We start from the raw sequence: 21,834 nt of genomic DNA, 5'->3' as shown, positions 1-21,834 counted from the left end.
CTCAGCTCACTTCAACCTCTGCTGCCCGGGTTCAACTGATTCTCCTGCCTCTGCTTCTTGAGTAGTTGTGATTACAGACGCGTGCCACCATGCCCGGCTAATTTTTGTATTTTGTTTTGTTTTGTTTTGTTTTTTTTGTTTTTGTTTTGAGATGGAGTCTCACTCTGTCTCCCAGGCTGGAGTGCAATGGCGCGATCTTGGCTCACTGCAACCTCCATCTCCCGGGTTCAAGCGATTCTCATGCCTCAGCCTCCTGAGTAGCTGGGACTACAGGCACCCACCACCACACGTGGCTAATTTTTTGTATTTTCAGTAGAGATGGGGTTTCACCATGTTAGCCACGATGGTCTCAATCACCTGACCTCGTGATCCACCTGACTCGGTCTCCCAAAGTGCTGGGATTACAGGCGTGAACTACTGCGCCCGGCCAATTTTTGTATTTTTAGTAGAGATGGGGTTTCAGCATCTTGTCCAGGCTGGTCTTGAGCTCCTGACCTCGTGATCCACCCACCTCAGCCTCCCAAAGTGCTGGGATTACAGGCATGAACCACCGTGCCCGGCCAATCCCTCCCTTCTTAACCAGACATGTCCCAGCCTCCCTGGGACTTCCCTGAGGTCACTCTGTCCCTCCTATTCATCTTTCTCCTGGGATTGGCAGGGAGCCTGGGGGTGAGGGAGGGCTGAGGGCCCCTGCGCGCTGGGTGGCCAGGACTCTTAGGGCCAACAGGGAGATGGAGGCCAGGACTCCTAGGTCCGGAGGAGACTGAGGACCAGATTCAAATATTCAAAGCCAGGCACACTGGCTCATGTCTCAGATCCCTGCACTTTGGGAGGCCAAGGCAGGAGGATTGCTTGAGGCCAGAAGTCGAGACCAACCTAGGCAACATACAAGACCACATCTCTACAAAAAATAAAAAAGTTAGGCTGGGCGTGGTGGCTCACGCCTGTAATCCCAGCACTTTGGGAGGCCGAGGCGGGCAGACCATGAGGTCGGGAGATCGAGACCATCCTGGCTAACACGATGAAACCCTGTCTGTAGTCCCAGCTACACGGGAGGCTGAGGCAGGAGAATGGTGTGAACCCGGGAGGCAGAGCTTGCAGTGAGCCAAGATCGTGCCACTGCACTCCAGCCTGGGTGACAGAGCAAGACTGTCTCAAAAAAACAAACAAACAAACAAAAAATAAAAAAGTTAGCAGGGTATGATGGCATCTGCCTGTAGTCCAGTCACTCAGGAGGCTGAGGCAGGATGATCGCTTGAGCCCAAGAGTTCGAGGCTGCTGAGGCAGGATGATCGCTTGAGCCCAAGAGTTCGAGGCTGCTGTAAGCTATGATCATGCCACTGTACTTCAACCTGGATGACAGAGTGAGACCCTATCTCCGAAAAAAACAAAAACAACACAAATTTCCCAAGAGTGATTGAGGCTGAGATCTAGGCAAGCTGGGATCAAGGCTCTGCTGTGTACCCACAGACAAATGACTTAGCCTCTCTGAGCTGGGCTCCTCACCTGTGAATGGCGTGACCTCATACGGTTGCTCTGAGGATGAAATAGAGTGTGACATGCAGGTGAGTCATCTCTGGTGGCCACGCGGAGATCACCAGCAAGGACTAAGTGCTGGCGCTTCACAGTCATTTAATCCTCACACCTGGCCAGGCACAGTGGCTCACGCCTGTAATTCCAGCACTCTGGGAGACCGAGGCGGGCAGATCACCTGAGGTCAGTTGAAGACCATCCTGGCCAACACAGTGAAACCCTGTCTCTACTAAAAATACAAACATTAGCCGGGTGTGGTGGCGCACGCCTGTAATCCCAGCTACTTAGGAGGCTGAGGCGGGAGAATCGCTTGAACCCGGGAGGCAGAGGTTGCAGTGAGGCGAGATCTCACCACTGCACTCCAGCCTGGGGGAGAGAGCGAGACTCTGTCTCAAAAAAAATCCTCACATCCCTATAAGCTAGGAACTATCATCCCCATTTTACAGATGGGGAAACTGAGGGCTGCAGAGGTTAATCAGCTGAAGGGCACAGGCACACACATCACATCTGGTATGTGGCCAACTGGATCCTGGACCGAAGCCATGTGATGCCAGCACCCATGGGCCAAGCACTTTACTGTACTGTTTTATTGGTTCGTTTCTGGTTTATAGGTCTACGCTCCCTCCCATGGCCCAGGTGGACTGTGAACCTTCTGGGACGAGGGCTGTAATCACTTCATCCTGGGATGAGCTCAGCCTGGCAGGAGGCGCTCAAGATGTGCTAAGTGTGGGTGTGAGTGGGGCCCAGGGTGAGTGGCATTTGGAGGGGACACTGAGCTTATATTTCCAGAGGATCACATAGCAGCATCCAGGGGAGGCTGGGATGTCTTCAGTCCTCCAGTGACTACCAGGCTGCTCCCACAGGGGCAGTGGGAGAAAGTGTCAGGCTTGCTGGGCAATGTGGCTCTAAGACAAATCTCTGGCTCCCCTACTCTCTGCTGGCAGAAAACCCTGTCCCAGCCCCAGGACCCAGGACTCCCAGTTCCTAAGTCCCCCCTCCAAGGAGTCCTTGTTCCCCTTTTCCCACAAGCCAGGAGTCCCAGCCCCCACCCTCCTCCTATTTTTCTAGAACCCAAGTAAGTAGCCCCTAGACCCCCAAGACTCAGGAGTCCTGACCCCCAGCCAGAGGTGCACGGACCCAGCTGACACCGGCCAGCCAGAGCTGATGTGCACAGACCCTTCTACCTCTGCACTCCGTGACGCCAGGTGAGTAGCTGGAAGTCAGCCGAGGAGCGGGTATTGCATCATGGAAATTGGCAAATGCAACGAGCGAGGGCTTTTGTTTTAACCAGGGAGCCTGTTGTTAAACGCTCAGCAGCACGTCGCTGCTCCCAGCTTTCCATCTGTCCTGCTCTCCAGGCCAGGAGCCCCTGTCATGAGGTCCAGGGAGCCCTGGAGTCTGGAGATAAATCGTGACAAGACACAAGGCCGTGGATGGGGCATCACTGCTGCCCAAGCCACCCTGGGTCCCCAGCCCCGGACCTTCCCATCTCCACACCAAGGCCCCTGTCCCAGACAAGAGCATGGTCCCCAGCTCTACATAACTCAGGAACTGAGAACCCCAGGTGTGGAGCCACACGGACTCGGGCATGGCTCTGGGCAAGTCACTTTCACTGCCTGGGCTACAGTGACCTTGTCTGCAGCAAGGGAATCAGCAAAGAGCATGACCCTAAAGCCACACTTGTGCTGTTCACCTTCAAGTTCTGACCAGGGGACCCCAAACAAGATGGAGGACCCCCCTCCGCCCCCGAGCCTCAGCTTCCTCATCTGTAAGATGGGGATGACAGCAGTTCCTCCTCATCAGGTCATCATGAAAGTCAACAAGTTGAGCCGGGGAGGTGGCTCACTCTGTAATCCCAGCGCTTTGGGAGGCTGAGGTGGGCAGATCACGAGGTCAGGAGTTTGAGACCAGCCTGGCCAACACATTGAAACACCATTTCTACTAAAAATACAAAATTAGCTGGATGTAGTGGTGCACGCCTATAGTACTCACTACTCTCCAGGCTGAGGCAGGAGAATCACTTGAACCTGGGAACGGAGGCTGCTGTGAGCTGAGATGGCACCACTGTACTCCAGCCTGGGCAAGAGGAGTAAAATTCTATCTCAGAAAAAAAAAAGGTCAACAAGTTATGCCTATAAAAGAGTTTACTTGGCCAGAAGCAGAGGCTCATGCCTGTAATCCCAGCACTTTGGGAGGCCGAAGCGGGAGGATTGCTTGAATCCAGAAGTTTGAGACCAGCCTGGGCAACATGGTGAAACCCCATCCCTACAAAAAGTACAAAAATTAGCCGGGCATGGTGGCATGTACCTGTAGTCCCAGCTGCTGGGGAGGCTGTGGTGGGAGGATCGCTTGAGCCTGGGAGGACGAGGCTGCAGTGATGGTGCCCCTACACTCCAGCCTGGGTGACAGAGCAAGATCCCATCTCTAAAAAATAAAAAAGACTTTACTTAGCAGAATGCTTAAGATGTCAGATTCGCTGTTGTTGTCATTGCTAATAATTTCCTACCCCACAGAGCAAGGCAGTCGTGACGGGAAAGGAGCGGCGGCTACCTCAATGTAGAATCTGCAAACAGTAGATGGCTCAGTTAACTGGCCGGGCCATTTGCAACCGCAGCAGGTTGGGCCAGTGCCCCCCACCCAGGTGGAAGCGACTCTCCCTCGACCCCGCCCGGCCATTCAGGCAGCCAGGGAGCGCCCCGGCCCCGCCCGCGGCCCCGCCCCTTCACCTGTGTCGGCCGCACACCTGGAGCCGCCTCCGGAAGAGGGGACCGGAGACCGCGGGGACCTCGGAGGGAGCCCGGCGGCTTCGGGTGAGAGCCTGGGGGACGCCGAGGGCCGGGCCCCTCGAGCCTGGGGAGGGACTGGTCCGGCCGCGTCGGCGGAGAAGGTGGGGGAGCCGGGGCGGGGGCAGGGGAACCGGGGGCGCCGGCAGGAACTCAGCCGTCGGGGGTGAGCCCAGCCGCTTCTCCGGGCTTCCGACGCCTGGGGCTGGGGGTCGGGGGGCTGGAGGCCCCAACACCTGGGCAGCTAGGTGCGGAAGGGGAGGGGGAGCGGTCTCCAGGTCCGGGTCTCTCGCGTGGAGGGGGGCGGGGGAGCGGGGCCCGCGAGGGCCAAGTCAGGGAGATCCCCGGGAGCGGCCCGGGGGCGGCTGGGCTGGGACCACCGTGACACTCATGTCCTGCGAGCAGGGCTGCACATGGACACCGGGCGAGAGGAGGAGGGAGAGCACGGGTGTGTGTGCCTAGTGGGTGGTGACCCCCTGGAGGGCTGGGGCTGGTAAAGCTGTTGTGTCGGGCCCTCTGACCCGAGCCCCTGAACCCCAGCCCCTGAGCAGCCCTAGGGGAGCCCAGGGATCCCGTCCCCAGGGGCGGACCTGGAAGTAAACAGAAACTCCGAGCCGCGCTGCGGCCGGCACAACCTGTTACCTCGCCCTGTCCTGGGCCCCACGCCAGGGCTCTGGGAAACTGGGGGGCTGAGGGTCAGGGCTCCTGAGTCCGGAGCGGTGGGGGCATGAATGCCTGAGTCCGTGGAAAATGGGGACTGGGGTGGGAATCCTTGGTGGGGGACATTGGAGGTGGGGACCTCTGAGTCTGGAGGGTGGAGTGAAAGCACCTGCTCAGGAGGTAACAGGAGAGTGAGGGCGAGAGACCTGGGAAGTCAGGGGCTGGGATCTGGGCTTCTGGCAGGTGAAGGAGCTGGATTCCTGGGGGCGAAGATACCTCAGTTCCCAAGCCTTAGGGTCCTGCATTCCTGGGAGGAGAAGGGGCTGGGCTCAACTCCAACTGCTGAGTCCCTGAGAACCTGGGTTCTGGGAACTGTCTCAGATGGTGAGGGGCTACAAGCCAAACTGCTGGTTCTGGGAAGAGAGGGGACAGGGAGCGGAGGTGGCCTGTGGCCCTGGAGCACTGGAATGAGCTTTCCTGGGAACAGAGATTGTCTGGCAGAGGCCAAAGGCTGGGCAGGTCATTTCCTTCTGCTTCCTGCCTCAGTTTACCCCAGGGATATTAACGGAACTGGGTAGCCAAAACACAGGTCATTAACCCTTTGTGGCCCAGGAAGCCCTGGCTGCAGGACCGGGCAGGCTGGCAGCAGGTGGATAATTCCTGGAGGGCCAGGTGTTTGGTGGAGGGTGAGCCCCTGTCAGACTACAGAGTAGAGTGTCCCGCAGCCACCTGTCCCCACAGATGCTGCAGGTGACATGAGCTCTCCAGATGGGCCCAGCTTCCCGTCGGGGCTGCTCTCAGGGGGCGCCTCTCCCAGCGGCGACGAGGGCTTCTTCCCCTTTGTGCTGGAGCGGCGGGACTCATTCCTGGGAGGGGGCCCAGGGCCTGAGGAGCCCGAGGACCTAGCCTTGCAGCTGCAGCAGAAGGAGAAAGACCTGCTATTGGCCGCGGAGCTCGGCAAGATGCTTCTGGAGCGAAATGAAGAGCTGCGGCGGCAGCTGGAGATGCTGAGCGCCCAGCACTTGGAGCGTGAGGAAGTGAGCTAGCACTGGACGGGGCGGGTTGGCGGGTGGGCCTGGAGAGGACGACGGAAGGGAGTCAGGCAAGGGAAGGAGAGAGGAGCTGGGGAGGACAGCCGGGCGAGGCGGGGACTTTGGAACAGGACAGAGCTGGGCCCAGTCCCCCTGGCAGTGTTGCCCAGTGGCAAAGAACATGAACTCTGGGTGCCGGGCACACTACCTCACACCTGTAATCCCAGCACTTTGGGAGGCCAAGGCAGGAAGATCACTAGCCCAGTGTTCAAGAACAGCCTGGGCAACATAGTGAGACTCTGTCTCCACGAAAAATAAGAAAATTAGCTGGATGTGGTGGTGGCACCTGTAGTCTCAGCTACTCAGGAGGCCGAGGCAGGGGGATCACTTGAGCCCAGGAATTTTAGAGTTTGAGGCTGCAGTAAGCTATGATCCTATGATCCACTGCACTACAGCTTGGGCAACAGAGTGAGATCCTGAAAAAAAAAAGGAAGGAAGGAAGGAAGGGGAAAGAAAGAAGGAAGGAGAGAGAAAGAAAAGAAAAAAAGGAAAGGAAAGGAAAGAAAAAAAGGCATGAACTCTGAGGATTAAGACCTGGATTCAGGCCAGGCATGGTGGCTCACACCTGTAATCCCAGCACTTTGGGAGGCTGAGGTGGCTGGATCACTTGAGGTCGGAACTTCAAGACCAGCCTGGCCAACATGGTGAAACCTCGTCTCTACTAAAAATACAAAAAAAATTAGCCAGGCGTGATGGGGTGTGCCTGTAGTCCCAGCTAACTGGGAGACTGAGGCAGGAGAATCACTTGAACCTGGGAGGCAGAGGTTGCTATGAGCCAAGATCATGCCACTGCACTCCAGCCTGGGTGACAGAGCGAGACTGCATCTCAAAAAACAAAAACGAAAACAAAAAAAAACTGGGTTCAGACCCTTGTCCAGCTGTGTGACTGTGGGTCAGCTGCTGGCCCTCCCTGGATCTTGTGTCCAGCTCCTCAGCAGTATAGCGGAACACCAGGCAACAGTTATGGGTGTCCATTCCTTGCCTGGCACTGGGCTGAGTGCTTTCCATGACTCTCCATTGATTCTTGCCCAGCCCAGTGAGGTAGGAACAGTTCCCTCTGCCCAGGTTCTATTTTTGGCCAAATTCTTGCTCTGGGGCTCATATCTGGTCTCCTGAACACCCTCCTTCATCTGCTGCATCGGCCCCAACCACTGACCTGGGTAGCTAACCCTCTCCACCAGGCCACCTAGTGGGCATCTCAACACAAGTGGCACTTGATTCCATGCACTCGATTCCATGCCCCCATCACCTGCTGTCCCCATCCTTGCCTTCCCAACCTTGAGGACCAGAGCCTGTGCACCTCCTTGGACTCTTTCTCTATTTTTTTTTTTTTTTTTTTTTTTTGAGACAGGGTCTCCCTCTGTCACCCAGGCTATAGTGCAGTGGTGCAGTCATAGCTCACTGGAACCTCAACTTCACAAGCTTAAGCAATCCTCCCATGTCAGCCTCCTGAGTAGTTGGGACTACAGGCACACATGCACCACCATACCTGGCTAATTTTTGCATTTTTTGTAGAGATGGGGTCTCACCATGTTGCCCAGGCTGGTCTCAAACTCCTGGGCTCAACCAAACTGCCTGCCTCAGCCTCCCAAAGTGTTGGGATTACAGGTGTGAGTCAATGCGCTCAGCCAACCTTTCTTGAGTGTACAAACTCCCCCCAATATCCACAAGCCCTTTTGATTCTTCTAAACTCCAACCACCCACTTGTCGGCTATGCAACCTCCAAGCGGATCACAGATCACAGCCTCCATCACTTCTGCCCCAGACACTCCAGCCACCTGCTCCTGAGTCCCCAGCTTCCACTCTTTTATTATTATTGTTATTTAGATGGAGTCTCGCTCTGTCACCCAGGCTGGAGTGCAGTGGTGCGATCTTGGCTCACTGCAACCTCTGCTTCCTGGGTTCAAGTGATTCTCTCACCTCAGCCTCCCGAGTAGCTGGGATTACAGGTGTGCACCACCAAGCCCAGCTAATTTTTGTATTTTTAGTAGAGATGGGGTTTCACCATATTGGCCAGGCTGGTCTTGAACTCCTGACCTCAGGCGATCCACTTGCCTCAGCCTCCCAAAGTGCTGGGATTATAGGTGTGAGCCACCGCGCCCAGCCCCCAGTTTCCACCTTTGACCCCTGCAGCCCATTCTGTAAGGGACAGCCCAGGATTTTCAAAAACTGCAAATCAGATCATTTCACTCCTCAATCAGAATCTCCCCCTCACACTTAGAATGAAACCAAAACCCTTCCCCACAGCCTAAAAGTCCCGGAGAACTGGGTTCCTCCCCGACCTCATCACAGCAGCACCACCCCTTTCTCCCCTCCTCCAAGAAGGGCAGCCGAACAACCCTCTCCCCGACAACGAGGGCTCTTTTCAGTTCCTCCAGGAACTCACGCTTGTTCCCTCAGGAACTTTGCACTTGCTGTTCCTTAATGCCTAGCCTTCTTTCTGGTGGCTCTTCTTGTCCTGCAGAAGTCAACTCAAACATGACATCCTCCTTGAAGGACCCTCCACCCCCACCCCACTCCTTACTCTCTATCATTTCCCGGGTCTCTTTACAGCCCTTACTGTCTCCCTGAAACTACCTGGCTCCGGCATGTGTCCATGCCCTCTGGACTGTAAGCTGCTTGAAGCAGTGAACTTGGTGGTCTCACGAGCCGCTGACAGCAGACCCCAGAACAAGTGGAGCTCAGGAAATGTGGGAGGATTGATAGTAGTGTGGGTGAATAGACTTAGAGATATCAGCAGAGCCGAGCATCAGCCAGGACAAAATGACCGTGAACCTGACAGCTTAATCCTGAAGCTGTGTTGCCTTTACAGTATTCGGTTAAGAGTTCTGCTGCCTGAGTTGGCATCCCTGCTTTGTGAAGTTATTGTGTGTCGGCTGGGCACGGTGTCTCATGCCTGTAATCCCAGCACTTTGGGAGGCTGAGGAGGGTGGATCGCTTAAGGCCAGGAGTTCAGGACCAGCCTGGCCAACATGGTGAAACCCTGTCTCTACTAAGAAAACAAAAAAATTTGCCGGGCAGGGTGGCGCACGCCAGTAATCTTAGCTACTTGGGAGGCTGAGGCAGGAGAATCTCTTGAACTTGGGAGGCGGACATTGCCGTGAGCCGAGATAGTGCCACTGCGCTCTAGCCTGGACCAAAGAGTAAAGATCTGTCTCAAAATAAATAAATAAATAAATAAATAATAAAAACAAAAATAAATGACTGTGTGTCCTTAGGCAAGGCACTTAGCAACTCTTGAGCTTCAGTTTCATCTGTAAACCCAGGACGTTAGCGATTCTCCCTCTAGTGGATGAAATGAAGCAATGCAGATAGAGCCCTAATGCAGGGTACCTGCCAGTCACTGCAGCAGCTGTGGCAATTGTCACCTTCATCCAGGCCCATCCCGCTTTGAGGGCCTAGAGAGAGTGGGCCAGAGGTTAACCCCCGACTCATCTGCCTCCCCACGCTGGGCATCTGGGTGTGCCAGGGCGTTCCCCTGCTGGTCAGACAGGTTTTTGGGCCAGGGCGGGGCTGACCAGGGTTAATTAGAGGGAACTGGCTAGGAGGAGCTGGGGAGGGGGCTGGGCAGAGTCCAGGCCTCCAGAGCCCCTGGAACACAGCAGGTGTGTGCTGCTATGGGCCGGGGCTTGAACTCTGCCAGACTCAGGCGCCAAAAACGGCGCTTGCGACCTCGGGTCCAGAAGCCCAGGCAGCAGCTGCAGGTGAGTGGTCATCAGAGATCCCCACCCCCACCCTTGCCCCGGGCCCACGCGTCCTGTCTGCTCGGAACCTTCCCTCTAAATCTCTGGGTCTTTCTCACTCTTCCTCCCTCACTCTCCCTTGCCTTTGTGTCTGTCTTGGACACAAGGCCCCCTTAGGCTTTCTCCCTAGGTGTCTGTCCCTCCATCCCCATCTCTCTGTGCCTGCCCAGTCTCATCGGTGCCTCTCTGCCTCTGTCCCTCTGCCCTGGCCCCCACAGCGGCTCCAGCAGGAGAACCACGAGCTCCGGCGAGGCCTGGCAGCCCGAGGAGCCGAGTGGGAGGCCAGGGCCGTGGAGCTGGAAGGGGACGTGGAGGCCCTGCGGGCCCAGCTTGGGGAGCAGCGCTCGGAGCAGCAGGACAGTGGGCGAGAACGGGCACGGGCCCTCAGCGAGCTCAGCGAGCAGAACCTCCGGCTCAGCCAGCAGCTGGCTCAGGTGGGATGGCCCTGACCCCAAGGCCCTGGACAAGGTGGGGGAGGATGCCTGGGTCCCCAGTGGGGAGTAGGTGCATTGGGCTTTGTGCTGAGGCTCCTCTGCCCCTCCTTCCACCTCCCCAGGCCTCCCAGACTGAACAGGAACTTCAGAGGGAACTGGACACCCTTCGGGGACAGTGCCAGGCTCAGGCACTGGCTGGGGCAGAGCTGAGGACGAGGCTGGAGAGTCTGCAGGGGGAAGTGAGTGTCAGCTGGGGCTGGCGGATTATCTGAGCCAAAAAAGCCGGGCTGGGGGCGGGGAGGGGGCTGCCCCCCTCCCCAGCTCTCAGGCCTTTCCCCAGAACCAGATGCTGCAGAGCCGCCGGCAGGACCTGGAGGCCCAGATCCGAGGCCTGCGTGAGGAGGTGGAGAAGGGCCAGGGCAGACTGCAGACCACCCATGAGGAGTTGCTGCTGCTGAGGCGGGAGCGGCGGGAGCACAGCCTGGAGGTGACCTGCACGACTGGGGGACTACAACTGCCTGGACCCTTAGCAATGGCTTCAGGGCTTTCTGGGAGATGAGGCCAGAGCTGGATCACTGGGAGGCCCAGAGGCTGGCCCACAAGAACATGGGCATTAGCCCATGGGCAAGTGGGAGCTACGGAAGGCTGTTGAGCAGGGGAGGCATGCTCTTAGAGTGCATCAGAAGATGGAAGAGCAGGAAGCTGGAAGCTGAAAGAGCAGGGAGGGGGCTGATGCCAGAGCTCAGGCCAGGAATGACAGCCCCTAGACCATGGCTGGGCAATGGAGATGGAGAAAAAGAAATGAAAAGAGAACGCAAGGTCTGATGTTAGAGATCAAAGGAGTCTGCACTTTGGGGTCAGCTTGCCTGCCTTCGCATCCCAGTGTCCCTTCTTACTACTGTGGGACAAACAGCCTCAGTAGCACCAATAAATGCTGCATCAAACAATTACTGAATGAGGAGATAGACTGGGCAGGGGAGGGGATGGGGCTCTTCGAGGTGCGGCCCTGCTGTATAGGCGAGGAAACTGTGTATCTGCTGAGGGAGGTGCACCGCCCAAGGCGGCCAGCGATCCAGGAACGGGAACAGCCTGGGCCGCTGGGGTGCGGGGCCCTCCGCGGCGCCCCCGTGTGGACCTGCCGCGGGATGTCGGCGTTGGGTGCGTCCCGCTGACCGCCCGCGCTTCTGTCTGCGGGACCGTCCACAGCTGGAACGCGCACGGTCAGAGGCTGGGGAGGCGCTGAGTGCGCTGCGGAGGCTGCAGCGGCGCGTCTCCGAGCTGGAGGAGGAGTCACGCCTCCAGGACGCCGACGTGTCGGGTGCCTCGTTGCAGTCAGAACTGGCCCACAGCCTCGACGACGGCGACCAGGGCCAGGGCGCGGACGCACGCGGAGACGCCCCGGTGAGCTCGTGGGGCCCCAGCCCCCTTACCTGTGCCATCGAGAGGGTTGCAGGCTCCACCTTTCCTCCTTTCCCCAATAGACTCCATACCACTAACCCATTTCTTTGGCCCACAGACCACCCGGTCCCCAAAGACCCGAGAGGCGTCCAGCCCCCAGCCTTCACCCCCGGAAGAGATCTTAGAGCCCCCCAAGAAGCGAGCATCCCTCAGTCCAGCGGAGATACTGGAGGAGAAGGAGGCGGAAGTGGCCAAGCTGCAAGATGAGGTGGGGGAGACAGCACGGTGCTGGATGCAGGGCCCCTCCAGCTGTCAGTTTCTGTCTCCCATGTCCACCTCCCAGCCTTTGCCCACTAAGCTCCCTATACCTGGATCGGCCTTCATCTCAACAAACTTACTTCAGGAGCCAGCCTGTATGCCACCTCCTCCAGGAAGACTTCCTGGACAGCACCTCTCCGCTTAGTTCCACTCCCAATGCTTCTCCCTGCATCCCTCCTGCAGGGTTGTACCAACTAGCCCTGCTCCACCCTGCTCCACCCCACCCCGCACCAGCCTGAGGGGCTCAGAGGGCTCATCTCGGAGTCTCCAGCACAGGGCCACAGCTGCCTGGGGTGTCTGTCGCAGGCAGAGGGCTGGGGAGAGCCAGAGTCGGGGCTGCTGGGAGAAGCAGCGACTGGAAGGCCCATTGGCCCATCTGCCGCACGGCCCTTCTGCTCACAGATCTCGCTGCAGCAGGCAGAGCTGCAGTCCCTGCGGGAAGAGCTTCAGAGGCAGAAGGAGCTGCGGGCGCAGGAAGACCCTGGGGAGGCCCTGCACAGTGCCCTCTCAGACCGGGACGAGGCCGTGAACAAGTAAGCCTCAAGCCATTGACCACCGCCCCAGCGCCCTCTGGGCCCTCCTGGGCTCCTGATTCCTCTTCTGATACGGGTTATATGATCCCCATTCCCACCCAGGGACCCACTGACCTCCTTGATCTAGGTGTTGGCAGCCCTCCTCCAGCCCAGGTCCAGAAGTCACCCGCCACCCCGGCTCCCTGAGGCCCTAGCGCCCTCAAACGTGTCTTCCGCCCCTCCCCGCCTAGGGCCCTGGAGCTGTCCCTGGAGCTCAACCGCGTCTCGCTGGAGCGAGACTCCCTGTCCCGGGAGCTGCTGCGCGCCATCCGCCAGAAGGTGGCGCTCACGCAGGAGCTGGAGGCCTGGCAGGTGAGGGGCGGGGCCCGTGTGCGGGGCTGGGCAGGGGGCGGGACCGGCGCTGAGCCGACCGCGGCCTCCCGCAGGACGACATGCAGGTGGTGATCGGGCAGCAGCTGCGCTCACAGCGCCAGAAGGAGCTGAGCGCCGCCGCGTCGTCGTCGACCCCGCGCCGTGCCGTGCCCCGCTTCTCGCTGCGCCTGGGCCCCGGGCCCGCCGGTGGCTTTCTCAGCAACCTCTTCCGAAGGACCTGACGGCTGGGCCCAGAGGGCTGCCCTTGCCCACTTAGGGGCTCACTTTCCTCTTCTGTCCAATGGAGCGACAGGGCCCAGATTGTCTTCCAAAAGGAGCTGATGCCCTCCCCGCCCCAGGATGCTGGGCAAGGGCTCATCGGGAGCAGGGGCTCATCCGGAGCAGGGGTCAGCTTTGTGGGGCAGGAGCCCCAGGTGGGTGGCAGGGGCAGGTGAACAGAGCTATTTTCTGAATCAATATAGGTCTATCTTTCCTAGGGCAGGGATGGGGCTGGGTATTTATGTATCAAGATAGGACAGAGTAATATATAAATCACTCCACCAATTTGGTCCCCATTCGTGGAAAGAAAGAGCATGGTAAAAAAGCCTGATACTTTATTGTAAAAAAAAAAAAAAGAAAAGAAAAAGAAAATGAAAAACACTCTAAAACCCTGCGCTGGCTGGGGGTGTCGTCGGAGATCAGAAGGACAGGGAGAAGGCTCGGTAACCCAGGTTGGTGAAGACATCCACCCGGCAGCTGTTGCCTGCAGCTGTCAGGACCTGGAGGAAAGAGAGGCATGACTGGCCTGCCCACACCCCTGCCTCCCAGCCGCCCCGCAGCCCCTGCCGGACCCACCTTGCACTCCGGTGCGGCCGGCTGCTGGTTGAGGCTGAGGCTGAGCAGCCCTGGGGAGGAGCCGGGCACCTGGGCCTTCAGCTCCCCGCTCAGCTGCCACTGGTTGACACAGCGGCCCTGCCCAGCTGACAGAATCTGCAGAGGACAGGGAAGGTGCTCAGGGGTCAGGACTGAAGGGAAGAGTCAGTGGGGGTGGCAGAAGTGAGACACAGGGACTCACCAGGTCCTGGTAGAAGGTGACGTGCTTCTGTGGCGCCCGGATGGGGAAGACAGTGGTGGGTGTGGAGGATCGGAGGTGCCAGAGGGTGAGGGCTGGGCCCCCTCCACAGACCTGGACAGAAAGGTGGGAGTCCCCAGCTGTGAACTACAGGCCCATAGCTGACAGGGCCCGGAGCTGCCATCCCATCCCACAGTCTGCCCAGCTCACCATCCAGTCAGAATCAGTTGCCAAACATCCAATCCAGCGCCCATTGTGGGGCCTCGAGCACTCCTGGGAGGGGGAGGGGAGGAGGGAAAGAGGTGAAGACCTGGAGGATTCAAGGAGTTGGGGGAGAAGAGGACAATGGCCACCGTCACACCCTCACCTCGTGCTTATAGACCTCGATCGTCTGGACCTCCTTGGCTGTGCGCAGGTCTGCGGGGAAAGAACTGTGAGTGGTGCCCCACTCACCTCAGCCTCCTTCACTGCCATCTTGCCCTCCAACCAGCCACCTGCTTACCCCAAAGTCGAACAGCTCCGTCCTCGCCACCTGACAGCACCTCTGGGCTCCTTTCCCGCAGTGCCAGGCAATGGATGTAGTCTGTGTGGCCCCGGAGGACCCTCTGCATGTAGAGGGGCGATGTCAGGATGAGACCTAGGAAGAGTGCCTCTCCCTGACCTGGACCTGCTCTAGGGCTCCAAGACCCTGCTCACCGTGAAAGTCCCAGTTTCAAGGTCCATAGTGTGCAACTGACAGTCTCCCCCAGCCAGGATGAGGGAATTCTCCTGTGGAGGAGCAGGGTGAGGCAGGAAGTCAATGTCAAATCAGGATAGGCAGAGGGTGAAGGATCAAAGTTTGGACCAAGAACAGTCACATGGGGCTCAGACCTTGGGGACCAGCAGCAAAGCATTGATCTCGGGCACTTCCAGGCTGGTCCTGGGGAAGGAAAGGCAAGGTCAGTGAGGAAGTGGCTTCACCCTGATGCACCCTCTATCCACGTGGCCCTGGCTCACCTGTATGGAGGCTGACGACGCCACAGCTCCTTACAGCCCTTCAAAAGGGAAAATACCAGGTGACCTCAAAGGCTCTCTCTGGGTCCAGGCACCCAAGCCCTTTCCCAAGCTCGACTCCTTACCTTCTTGAGCATCTCCGCCCAAAGCCAGGCCTTCACCTCCCCATCCCCAGCACTAAGCAGATGTCGATCGGTGGAAACCATGCTATAGACAGGCCCATCATGGGCTAAAGAGAAATGCAGAACTGAGTGAGCCAATCCCACCCAAAGTCCTGAAGCCAGACTCCACAGCTATACCCACCTTGGAAAGTCACCACCGGCTTCTTACTTTCCTCTTTGGCTTCTGAGCTCAAAGCAGCAGACAAGCTGCAGGGGACAGCGGAGGGGACCCAGGAGTCAGAAACAGGGGCATCTGTCCCATGAGGGCCAAGTGCCAGGGCTAATGGGTGGACAGCGGCAGAGGGTACCTGAAGATGGCAATCTGCCCATAATTGTTGCCAGCCGCCAGAAACTTCCCACATGGTGAGACGCTCTGGGAGAAGACGGTCATATGGAGCCGCTGCAAGGCCTGGAACACCTCTGTCTGCAGGGAAAGACTGGATGAGGCCTGCCTGGGACGTATGAAACCTCCCATCCACAGATTCCTCCCTGCTTCCCCCAACACCTGCCAGGCCTCCCACTGTCCTGACTTCTCAGCCTTCTTTTGAGGCGGCCCCGCCCCAAGCCAGCACCTGCCCATGCAGCCCCATGGATGGCTCCAAGAAAACACTGAAGAAGGGGAGAGTTGAGGTGATGCCTCAGGGACCTCTGAGCAAGCACCCAGGCCTCTCCTACCAGCTTCCTCAACTGACAAATGGAGCTCACAGAAGATTCCATCACAATTAGATGAGCTAGTGTATAGACAAGAGCTTTGCATGGGGCTGTCACTCAGTGCTTAAGCCGGGTGTGGTGGCTCATGCCTGGCATCCAGCGCTCTGGGAGGCCAGGAGTTTGAGAGCAGCCTGGGCAACATAGTGAGACTCTGTCTCAACAAAAAACTTAAAAATGTGGGGCCAGGCGCAGTGGCTCACTCCTGTAATCCCAGCACTTTGGGAGGCCGAGGCAGGTGGACCACCTGAGGTCAGGAGTTCAAGACCAGCCTGACCAACACGGAGAAACCCTGTCTCTACTAAAAATACAAAATCAGCTGGGAGTGGTGGCACATGCCTGTAATCTCAGATACTCAGGAGGCTGAGGCAGGAGAATTGCTTGAATCTGGGAGGCGGAGGTTGCGGTGAACCGAGATGGAGCCATTGCACTCCAGCTTGGGCAACAAGAGTGAAATTCCATCTCAAAAAAAAAAAAAAAAAAAAAAATTTGGCCGGGCGTGGTGGCTCACACCTGTAATCCCAGCACTTTCGGAAGCCAAGGCAGGCAGATTACCTGAGGTCAGGAGTTCAAGACCAGCCTGGTCAACATGGTGAAACCCTGTCTCTACTAAAAACACGAAAATTAGCTGGGCATGGTGGCACACGCCTATAGTCCCAGCTACTCGGGGGGCTGAGGCAGGAGAATCGCTTGAACCTGGGAGGCGGAGGTTGCAGTGAGCTGAGATCGCGCCACTGCACTCTAGCCTAGGTGACAGAGTGAGACTCTGTCTCAAAAAAAAAAAAAAAAAAAGGGCTTTGCAAGAACTAGAAAATTAAAAAAAAAAAAAAAGTGGCTCTACCACCCCAACATAGAAAAACGTACTGATTTATAATTCATACTCTCTGACTTGCGTTAAGCCCCTGAAGCACTTCTGGGTTACTATCCCGCCCCCCTGGTCAGAGTCTGAGTTCCACAAATAGCCCAGGCAAAACAGGGATCAGGGCAGGATTCCCTGCCCGCCCCGTCCCAGCCATGCGTGGACTACAAACCCCAGAAGGCAACGCGCACCACGTCCGTCTCACCTGACCCAGAGGCACCACGAGCGGCACAGCTCGCTCCATCTCCAGAACTACAAGTCCCAGAGGGCTCCGCGCGCGACGCAACCTCACGAGGCCTTACGTGCCTACAGCGGTTCCTTTCCGTGGCGCCCTACCGCCTTCGGCGCGAAGGTGTCTGCTGCGTACCGTCCCGAACCCCAGGAGCCGAGGTGAGCGCCGCGAAGACCCCCGACATTAAGAAGTGGCGTCCACTGCAGCCCCGTTAAGCCGGATACCTTCCCCCACCCCGAGGAGCAAGCCTGCCTTCCGCCACGCGCCGCCCGTCTTCCGCACCCGCGCAGAACCTCGCCGCTGTGCCCGCCTAAAGCCACGCCCATCCTCGCTTGGCCACGCCCTCAGAGACTCCTCCCCTGTCGCCCAGATCCCACCCGCAGGACCCCAAAACCCAATGATCCTGCAGCAGCCCTTGGAGCGAGGCCCCCAGGGAGGGGCCCAGCGCCTCCCACGGGCCGCCTTGGGGGTGACTCGGGGCCTGGACGCCAGGTGCGTGTAAGGGACCAGGGTGGGCCTGACCAAGGGCCGCAGGAGCTTTGGGTGGGTGCTCAGGGCTGGTCTGCAGGATGAACACGGGGTGGGGCGAATCGGCGGGGCTTAGGCGTGATCTGAGATGGGATTGGGGCTGCGGCTCAGGGTCGAGACTTCCGAGGTACGCTGCTGGATGGCCCAGGAGAGGGGGGACCGGCACCAGCTGAGACAGGAATGGGCTTGGGGCTCCTGGCTGATGCTGCAGGCTCAGGCGGGCAGATCCTTGGGAAGGGGCCAAGAGGGTGGGGTGCACCAGGCTCTCTTTTTTTCCCAGCTCCCCTCTCCGAGGAGCTGTGCCCATGAGCACCAAGCGGCGCCTGGAGGAGGAGCAGTGAGTTTGGGGGCAGGGAGGGACTCCCAACAAGATCTCTGTCACCTCTGGTTCCCAACAGGCTGCCTCCTGTCTCAATATCCCAGCCTGCCTCTCTCCCATCTCTCCCCAGGGAGCCTCTGCGCAAGCAGTTTCTGTCTGAGGAGAACATGGCCACCCACTTCTCTCAACTCAGCCTGCACAATGACCACCCCTACTGCAGCCCCCCCATGACCTTCTCCCCAGCCCTGCCCCCGCTCAGGTAGGCTCCTCCACTGGCCAGGCCTTCTGCAGAATCACAGGCGGTCCTCACAGCTGACCTCAGGTCCTGCCTCATCGTGCCATTTTTAGCTCTAGCTGACCTCTGGGTTGTTTCCCATCTTGGCTCTTTGGAAAGTGCTGAGAACCCAGGAGCCCCTGGGGACCTGGACCTGGTGGGAGGTGCTCAGCTAGGCCAGCCTCAGCCCCATGCCCTGACAGTCATTTCCTCTTCTAGGAGCCCTTGCTCTGAGCTGCTTCTCTGGCGCTATCCTGGCAGCCTCATCCCTGAGGCCCTCCGTCTGCTGAGGCTGGGGGACACCCCCAGTCCCCCTTACCCTGCAACCCCAGCTGGGGACATAATGGAGCTCTGAGTGCTGGTGGACAGTGCCCCTCCCACCTTCCTTCTTCCCCACAACAGAAGAGACCAGCGACTCCCGCAAAGGGACAAGGTTCCTCCCTTTCCTGCAGACCAGGCATCTGGGCACCAAGACCTTCCCTCAACAGAGGACACTGAGCCCAACGGAGTTCTGGGATGGGAGAGGTGGGAGCATGGGAAGGGAGGCATCCCACCCCCAAGAAGAACTAAATAAAGATCACTGAGCAAAGGAAGGATTCAGTCTGGAACCTGGGGCTTTTGGGGATGGTGGAGAGGGCAGAGGCGTGGGATGCTGGGGTTTCTCCTCAAGATCTTCCCTGGAAAACTGTTAGGGCCAGCCAGGTCCTGGCCGGCTGAGTTCCAGGCATTGAGAATGTGTGAGTCAGAGCCTCACCCCCGCCCCCGCGGCTGGCTGACTCACTCCCTCCCTCATGCTCAGGGGAGTCAGTCGGGGATCACTGCCTCTCCAAACCATTTAAAGTTAAAGATTCTTTTATTAATAAATTCTCCCTCCCCTCCAAACTCTCCCCAAAATAAATATCTCCTCTCCTCTTTGGGGAGTTGGGGGGGTCTGTATCTTAGGGCCAGCCCTCCTAGTGGGCCAGCCCCCTAGTGTTAAAAATAGGTCCCTAACCCCCTAGGGTGACCCCCGTGGTGGAATTTCAGGACATCTGAGTGAGTGGGGCCTAGTGTCAAGTCTGCCCCCCAAGTCAGCCTGGCCCCCAGGGCCTCTAGGAAGGAGGGCACCCCCCTCCCCTGTGCAAATGCTGCAGTTCCTTAGTCAGTGTCAGCTGTTTTGTGTGAGCCAGCGTGAGGCTCCCTTTCTGTTCTGGGGCCAGAGGCAGGGCAACCAGACACCTTGGAAGGTTCCCCTGAACCCTGGGCCCAGGCCTCAGAGGTGATTCACCGCCCCCCACCCCCCTTGTGGTTGGAGGAGCTTGGCTCCTGCCGCGTCTGGGAGGCAGAGACTGGCTCTAGAATGGATGAATGAATGATGAGTGGGTGAGCCCCGGCTGGCAGGGGGCACATTGTCACTGGATCAGCGCCACAGCTGGGCAGCCCTCTCCGCCGGTCTCCTCTATGGGGGCTGCAAGATAAGAGGTGGGGTCGTCAGCAGCAGAGAAAAGGTCGAGTGCTGACAGGGCTGGGCAGGCCAGGGCACACTTACTGGTGAACTTCTCTCTCCTGCGGCATCGTCTCCAGACCAGAAAGCCAGAAAGCAGCCCTAGCACGAAGGTCAGGCTCAGAGCGCCCCCAAGGATGGGCCAAAGCAGCCGGAAGGGGGCAGGAGGTGCCGCAGCGCCTGGGGGCGGGACTCGGAGTCAGACCTCGCCCCTCTCCAGGCCAGCCCCGCCCCCTGAGACTGAGCCTTCAGCCTTCTCCCAAACGTGGCCTCCTCCCTGACCCGAGCCCCCTCCCAACTCCCACCTCCTCCCGATTGATTTCCCAGATGCAAAGCTCTCGGCCCCGCTCTCCGCACCAGCCACCCTCTCTCCCAGTCTGGGGTCCGCTGGCCACTGGCTCTGCCCCCCACTCACAGCCCAGGCAGAAGTCGCTGTGCGGTCGCGCCCTGCAAGACGCGCAGTCCATGCACTTGTCCAGGTCCGCGCTCCAGGAGCTGCCGCGGGAGCAGGGGGCGGTGCCTGGGGAGGGGGCCTCGGGTCAGAGGCTGGGGGCGGGACTCGGCTATTCTGGGGTCTGAGGTCAGGGTCGGCCGGCTCGAATAACGTGAGTCACTGGCGCCCTCCCCGCGCATTCCTCACAGGTGACCGCACGGCCCGACCGGGACACGGCAGCTCCGGGAGGGAGGGCGTAGCGCGGGACGCTGGGGGTGGGGGGGTCAGGTCCCCACAACCCCCCTGCCGCCGGCGGGTGACTCACTCCTGGGCACAGGGCCCGACCCCGGTCCCTCCCCCCGCATAGCTGGGCACTGAAGTCACCGGATGGAAGGGGGCACCCCACATGGTATAGAGGGCACAGACCCTAGTGCCTCTCGACGGCCTCCCCAACTCGTCGATCACTGGGGCTAGTTAGACCCTGTACGGACCAGGCTGGGGGCGTGCCCCTTCCTAGACTAAACATCCCGCCCTCACTCACTTTCTCTCTCCATTCGAAGTACTTCGGACTTTCGGAACTGAAGACCCCCCCAACCCCAATTGGACGGTGGGAGAAACTGAGGCCCGGATTGTGAATGAAGCTTGGAGAGTGATGGAAGTTCCCACAGCCGGGAGAGAGTTGTTTGAAGGCCACCTGACCCCAGATCCCCACATCCGCCTGTTCCCCCAGTTCCGCGCTGTTCTCCAGACACCCAATCCGGCTCCCGAGCCCCGGCTTGGGGTTCCCCGATCCCTGAGTCCCGCGTACCTGGCGCTTGCTCCCCGGCCACGGAGCGCAGCAACGCCAGCCAGAGCCCCAGCATGAGGAGCCGCAGCAACCGGCGCAGCGAGCCCGGAGCCATAGTGCACGTCCTGCGCCCGCCGCTGTCTGCGCCCGCAGCCGGCCGGCAGGGACCCACGGCCGCCGCCCCGCCCCCGCCCCCGCCTTCCGGGGCGGAGCTCTCGCCTCTGCCCGCCTTGAGGTCCGCTTCGGGACGCCCCGCCCCGCGGCGCCCGCTCAGTTCAGTCATTCATTCAACAAAGTCCTGGCGCGGGAGCTGCCAGGACCCCGCAGGGACGCAGACCCCTTCCTTGCCCAGCCGGTGATCTAGTCCAGCGCGCGTGGTGTGGGGAAATCAAAAATTAGACACAATTGCTCGCTTCGGCAGCACATACAGAAATCAGTCACGAACGGCCGGACGCGGTGGCTCACGCCTTTAATCCCATCAATTTGGGAGTCTGAGGCAGGCGGATTACGAGGTCGGAGTTCGAGAGCAGCCTGACCAACGTGGTGAAACGCCGTCTCTACTCAAAATACAAAAATTAGCCGAGCGTGGTGGCACGCGCCTGTAATCCGAGCTACTCAGGAGGCTGAGGCAGGAGAATCTCTTGAACCCGGGAGGCGGAAGTTGCAGTGAGCCGAGATCGTGCCACTATACTCCAGCCTGGGCGACAGTGTGAGAGTCCGTCTCAAATAAATAAATAAATAAATAAATACACAATAAAAAGAAATCAGACACACGACCAATCCATGCAGAGATCACTGCAGCTTCCTTTTTTTCCCCCCCTTGAGATTGCGTCTCACTCTTGCTCAGCCTGGAGTGCAGTGGTACGATCACGGCTCTCTAGGCTCAGGTGAGCCTCCCACCTCAGCCTCCCAAGTAGCTGGGACCATAGGCCCTGCGCCACCACGCCCGGCTAATTTTTGTATTTTTTGTAGAGATCAGCGTCTTACTATGTTGCCCAGGTTAGCCTGGCCACTACAGCTTTCTTAAGGGCCCGGGGGGTATAACAATTAAACCTGAGGTCAGGAGCTCGAGACCAGCCTGGCCAACATGGTGAAACCCCGTCTTTACTAAAAATAAAAAATAGAAAGAAGTGAGCTGGGT

At 58.7% G+C, this 21,834-nt stretch overlaps 4 protein-coding genes and 1 pseudogene across 7 annotated transcripts; 2 read left to right on the top strand and 3 right to left on the bottom strand.

Annotated features, from left to right (window-relative positions):
* Window positions 1-4,294: 4,294 nt before the first annotated feature.
* On the top strand, window positions 4,295-13,505 carry BICDL2 (BICD family like cargo adaptor 2). 2 transcript variants are annotated; one of them, XM_054534647.1, is made up of 10 exons: window positions 4,295-4,343; window positions 5,702-6,013; window positions 10,029-10,244; window positions 10,367-10,483; window positions 10,585-10,731; window positions 11,451-11,645; window positions 11,761-11,910; window positions 12,363-12,493; window positions 12,724-12,844; window positions 12,919-13,505. In XM_054534647.1, the coding sequence occupies exons 2-10, from the start codon at window positions 5,732-5,734 to the stop codon at window positions 13,084-13,086; spliced, it is 1,527 nt and encodes a 508-aa protein (XP_054390622.1). In that variant the 5' UTR covers window positions 4,295-4,343; window positions 5,702-5,731; the 3' UTR covers window positions 13,087-13,505. The 2 variants fall into 2 exon arrangements, with proteins under 2 accessions (XP_054390622.1, XP_002826081.2); XM_002826035.5 differs by having other exon boundaries at window positions 4,303-4,343; window positions 5,718-6,013.
* Window positions 4,470-5,102, bottom strand: LOC100433099 (putative uncharacterized protein FLJ46214; annotated as a pseudogene).
* On the bottom strand, window positions 13,442-17,027 carry THOC6 (THO complex subunit 6). Its single transcript, XM_002826036.5, has 13 exons — window positions 16,843-17,027; window positions 15,379-15,494; window positions 15,213-15,277; window positions 15,035-15,138; window positions 14,913-14,950; window positions 14,787-14,835; window positions 14,613-14,684; window positions 14,419-14,521; window positions 14,284-14,333; window positions 14,127-14,189; window positions 13,920-14,030; window positions 13,700-13,834; window positions 13,442-13,623 (listed from the first exon to the last, which is right to left on the bottom strand). The coding sequence occupies exons 1-13, from the start codon at window positions 16,879-16,881 to the stop codon at window positions 13,543-13,545; spliced, it is 1,026 nt and encodes a 341-aa protein (XP_002826082.3). The 5' UTR covers window positions 16,882-17,027; the 3' UTR covers window positions 13,442-13,542.
* A 144-nt stretch (window positions 17,028-17,171) lies between these two features.
* Window positions 17,172-18,588, top strand: HCFC1R1 (host cell factor C1 regulator 1). Of its 3 annotated transcripts, XM_009250374.3 has the most exons (4): window positions 17,172-17,361; window positions 17,678-17,734; window positions 17,847-17,975; window positions 18,210-18,588. In XM_009250374.3, the coding sequence occupies exons 1-4, from the start codon at window positions 17,267-17,269 to the stop codon at window positions 18,343-18,345; spliced, it is 417 nt and encodes a 138-aa protein (XP_009248649.1). In that variant the 5' UTR covers window positions 17,172-17,266; the 3' UTR covers window positions 18,346-18,588. The 3 variants fall into 3 exon arrangements, with proteins under 3 accessions (XP_009248649.1, XP_009248650.1, XP_054390623.1); XM_009250375.3 differs by lacking the exon at window positions 17,678-17,734 and having other exon boundaries at window positions 17,178-17,361; XM_054534648.1 differs by lacking the exon at window positions 17,678-17,734 and having other exon boundaries at window positions 17,240-17,361; window positions 17,796-17,975.
* A 236-nt stretch (window positions 18,589-18,824) lies between these two features.
* On the bottom strand, window positions 18,825-20,894 carry TNFRSF12A (TNF receptor superfamily member 12A). The gene is made up of 4 exons (XM_002826034.4): window positions 20,715-20,894; window positions 19,889-19,993; window positions 19,519-19,653; window positions 18,825-19,437 (listed from the first exon to the last, which is right to left on the bottom strand). The coding sequence occupies exons 1-4, from the start codon at window positions 20,806-20,808 to the stop codon at window positions 19,382-19,384; spliced, it is 390 nt and encodes a 129-aa protein (XP_002826080.2). The 5' UTR covers window positions 20,809-20,894; the 3' UTR covers window positions 18,825-19,381.
* Window positions 20,895-21,834: the final 940 nt, after the last annotated feature.

Source organism: Pongo abelii, chromosome 18 (genome assembly GCF_028885655.2).
Source record: "Pongo abelii isolate AG06213 chromosome 18, NHGRI_mPonAbe1-v2.0_pri, whole genome shotgun sequence".
In the NCBI taxonomy this organism is placed as follows: domain Eukaryota; kingdom Metazoa; phylum Chordata; class Mammalia; order Primates; family Hominidae; genus Pongo; species Pongo abelii.
The sequence above is the reverse complement of the archived record's forward strand: the minus strand, read 5'-3'. Positions and strand labels throughout refer to the sequence as shown.

What these genes read in the sequence shown, in the direction of transcription:
- BICDL2 (XM_054534647.1), top strand. Translation starts at nt 5,732, where the DNA reads ATGAGCTCTCCAGATGGGCCCAGCTTCCCGTCGGGGCTGCTCTCAGGG. An exon ending in GGCGGGAGCACAGCCTGGAG is followed by an intron (nt 10,732 to 11,450) that starts GTGACCTGCACG and finishes GACCGTCCACAG; the next exon opens with CTGGAACGCGCACGGTCAGA. An exon ending in TGGCCAAGCTGCAAGATGAG is followed by an intron (nt 11,911 to 12,362) that starts GTGGGGGAGACA and finishes TTCTGCTCACAG; the next exon opens with ATCTCGCTGCAGCAGGCAGA.
- THOC6 (XM_002826036.5), bottom strand. Translation starts at nt 16,881, where the DNA reads ATGGAGCGAGCTGTGCCGCTCGTGGTGCCTCTGGGTCAG. An exon ending in GGGCAGATTGCCATCTTCAG is followed by an intron (nt 15,278 to 15,378) that starts GTACCCTCTGCC and finishes TGTCCCCTGCAG; the next exon opens with CTTGTCTGCTGCTTTGAGCT. An exon ending in CTTTGCTGCTGGTCCCCAAG is followed by an intron (nt 14,685 to 14,786) that starts GTCTGAGCCCCA and finishes GCTCCTCCACAG; the next exon opens with GAGAATTCCCTCATCCTGGC.
- HCFC1R1 (XM_009250374.3), top strand. Translation starts at nt 17,267, where the DNA reads ATGATCCTGCAGCAGCCCTTGGAGCGAGGCCCCCAGGGAGGGGCCCAG. An exon ending in CGGCGCCTGGAGGAGGAGCA is followed by an intron (nt 17,735 to 17,846) that starts GTGAGTTTGGGG and finishes ATCTCTCCCCAG; the next exon opens with GGAGCCTCTGCGCAAGCAGT. An exon ending in CCAGCCCTGCCCCCGCTCAG is followed by an intron (nt 17,976 to 18,209) that starts GTAGGCTCCTCC and finishes TTCCTCTTCTAG; the next exon opens with GAGCCCTTGCTCTGAGCTGC.
- TNFRSF12A (XM_002826034.4), bottom strand. Translation starts at nt 20,808, where the DNA reads ATGGCTCCGGGCTCGCTGCGCCGGTTGCTGCGGCTCCTCATGCTGGGG. An exon ending in GGCCGGGGAGCAAGCGCCAG is followed by an intron (nt 19,994 to 20,714) that starts GTACGCGGGACT and finishes CCCCCTCCCCAG; the next exon opens with GCACCGCCCCCTGCTCCCGC. An exon ending in CAGCGACTTCTGCCTGGGCT is followed by an intron (nt 19,654 to 19,888) that starts GTGAGTGGGGGG and finishes TCCCGCCCCCAG; the next exon opens with GCGCTGCGGCACCTCCTGCC.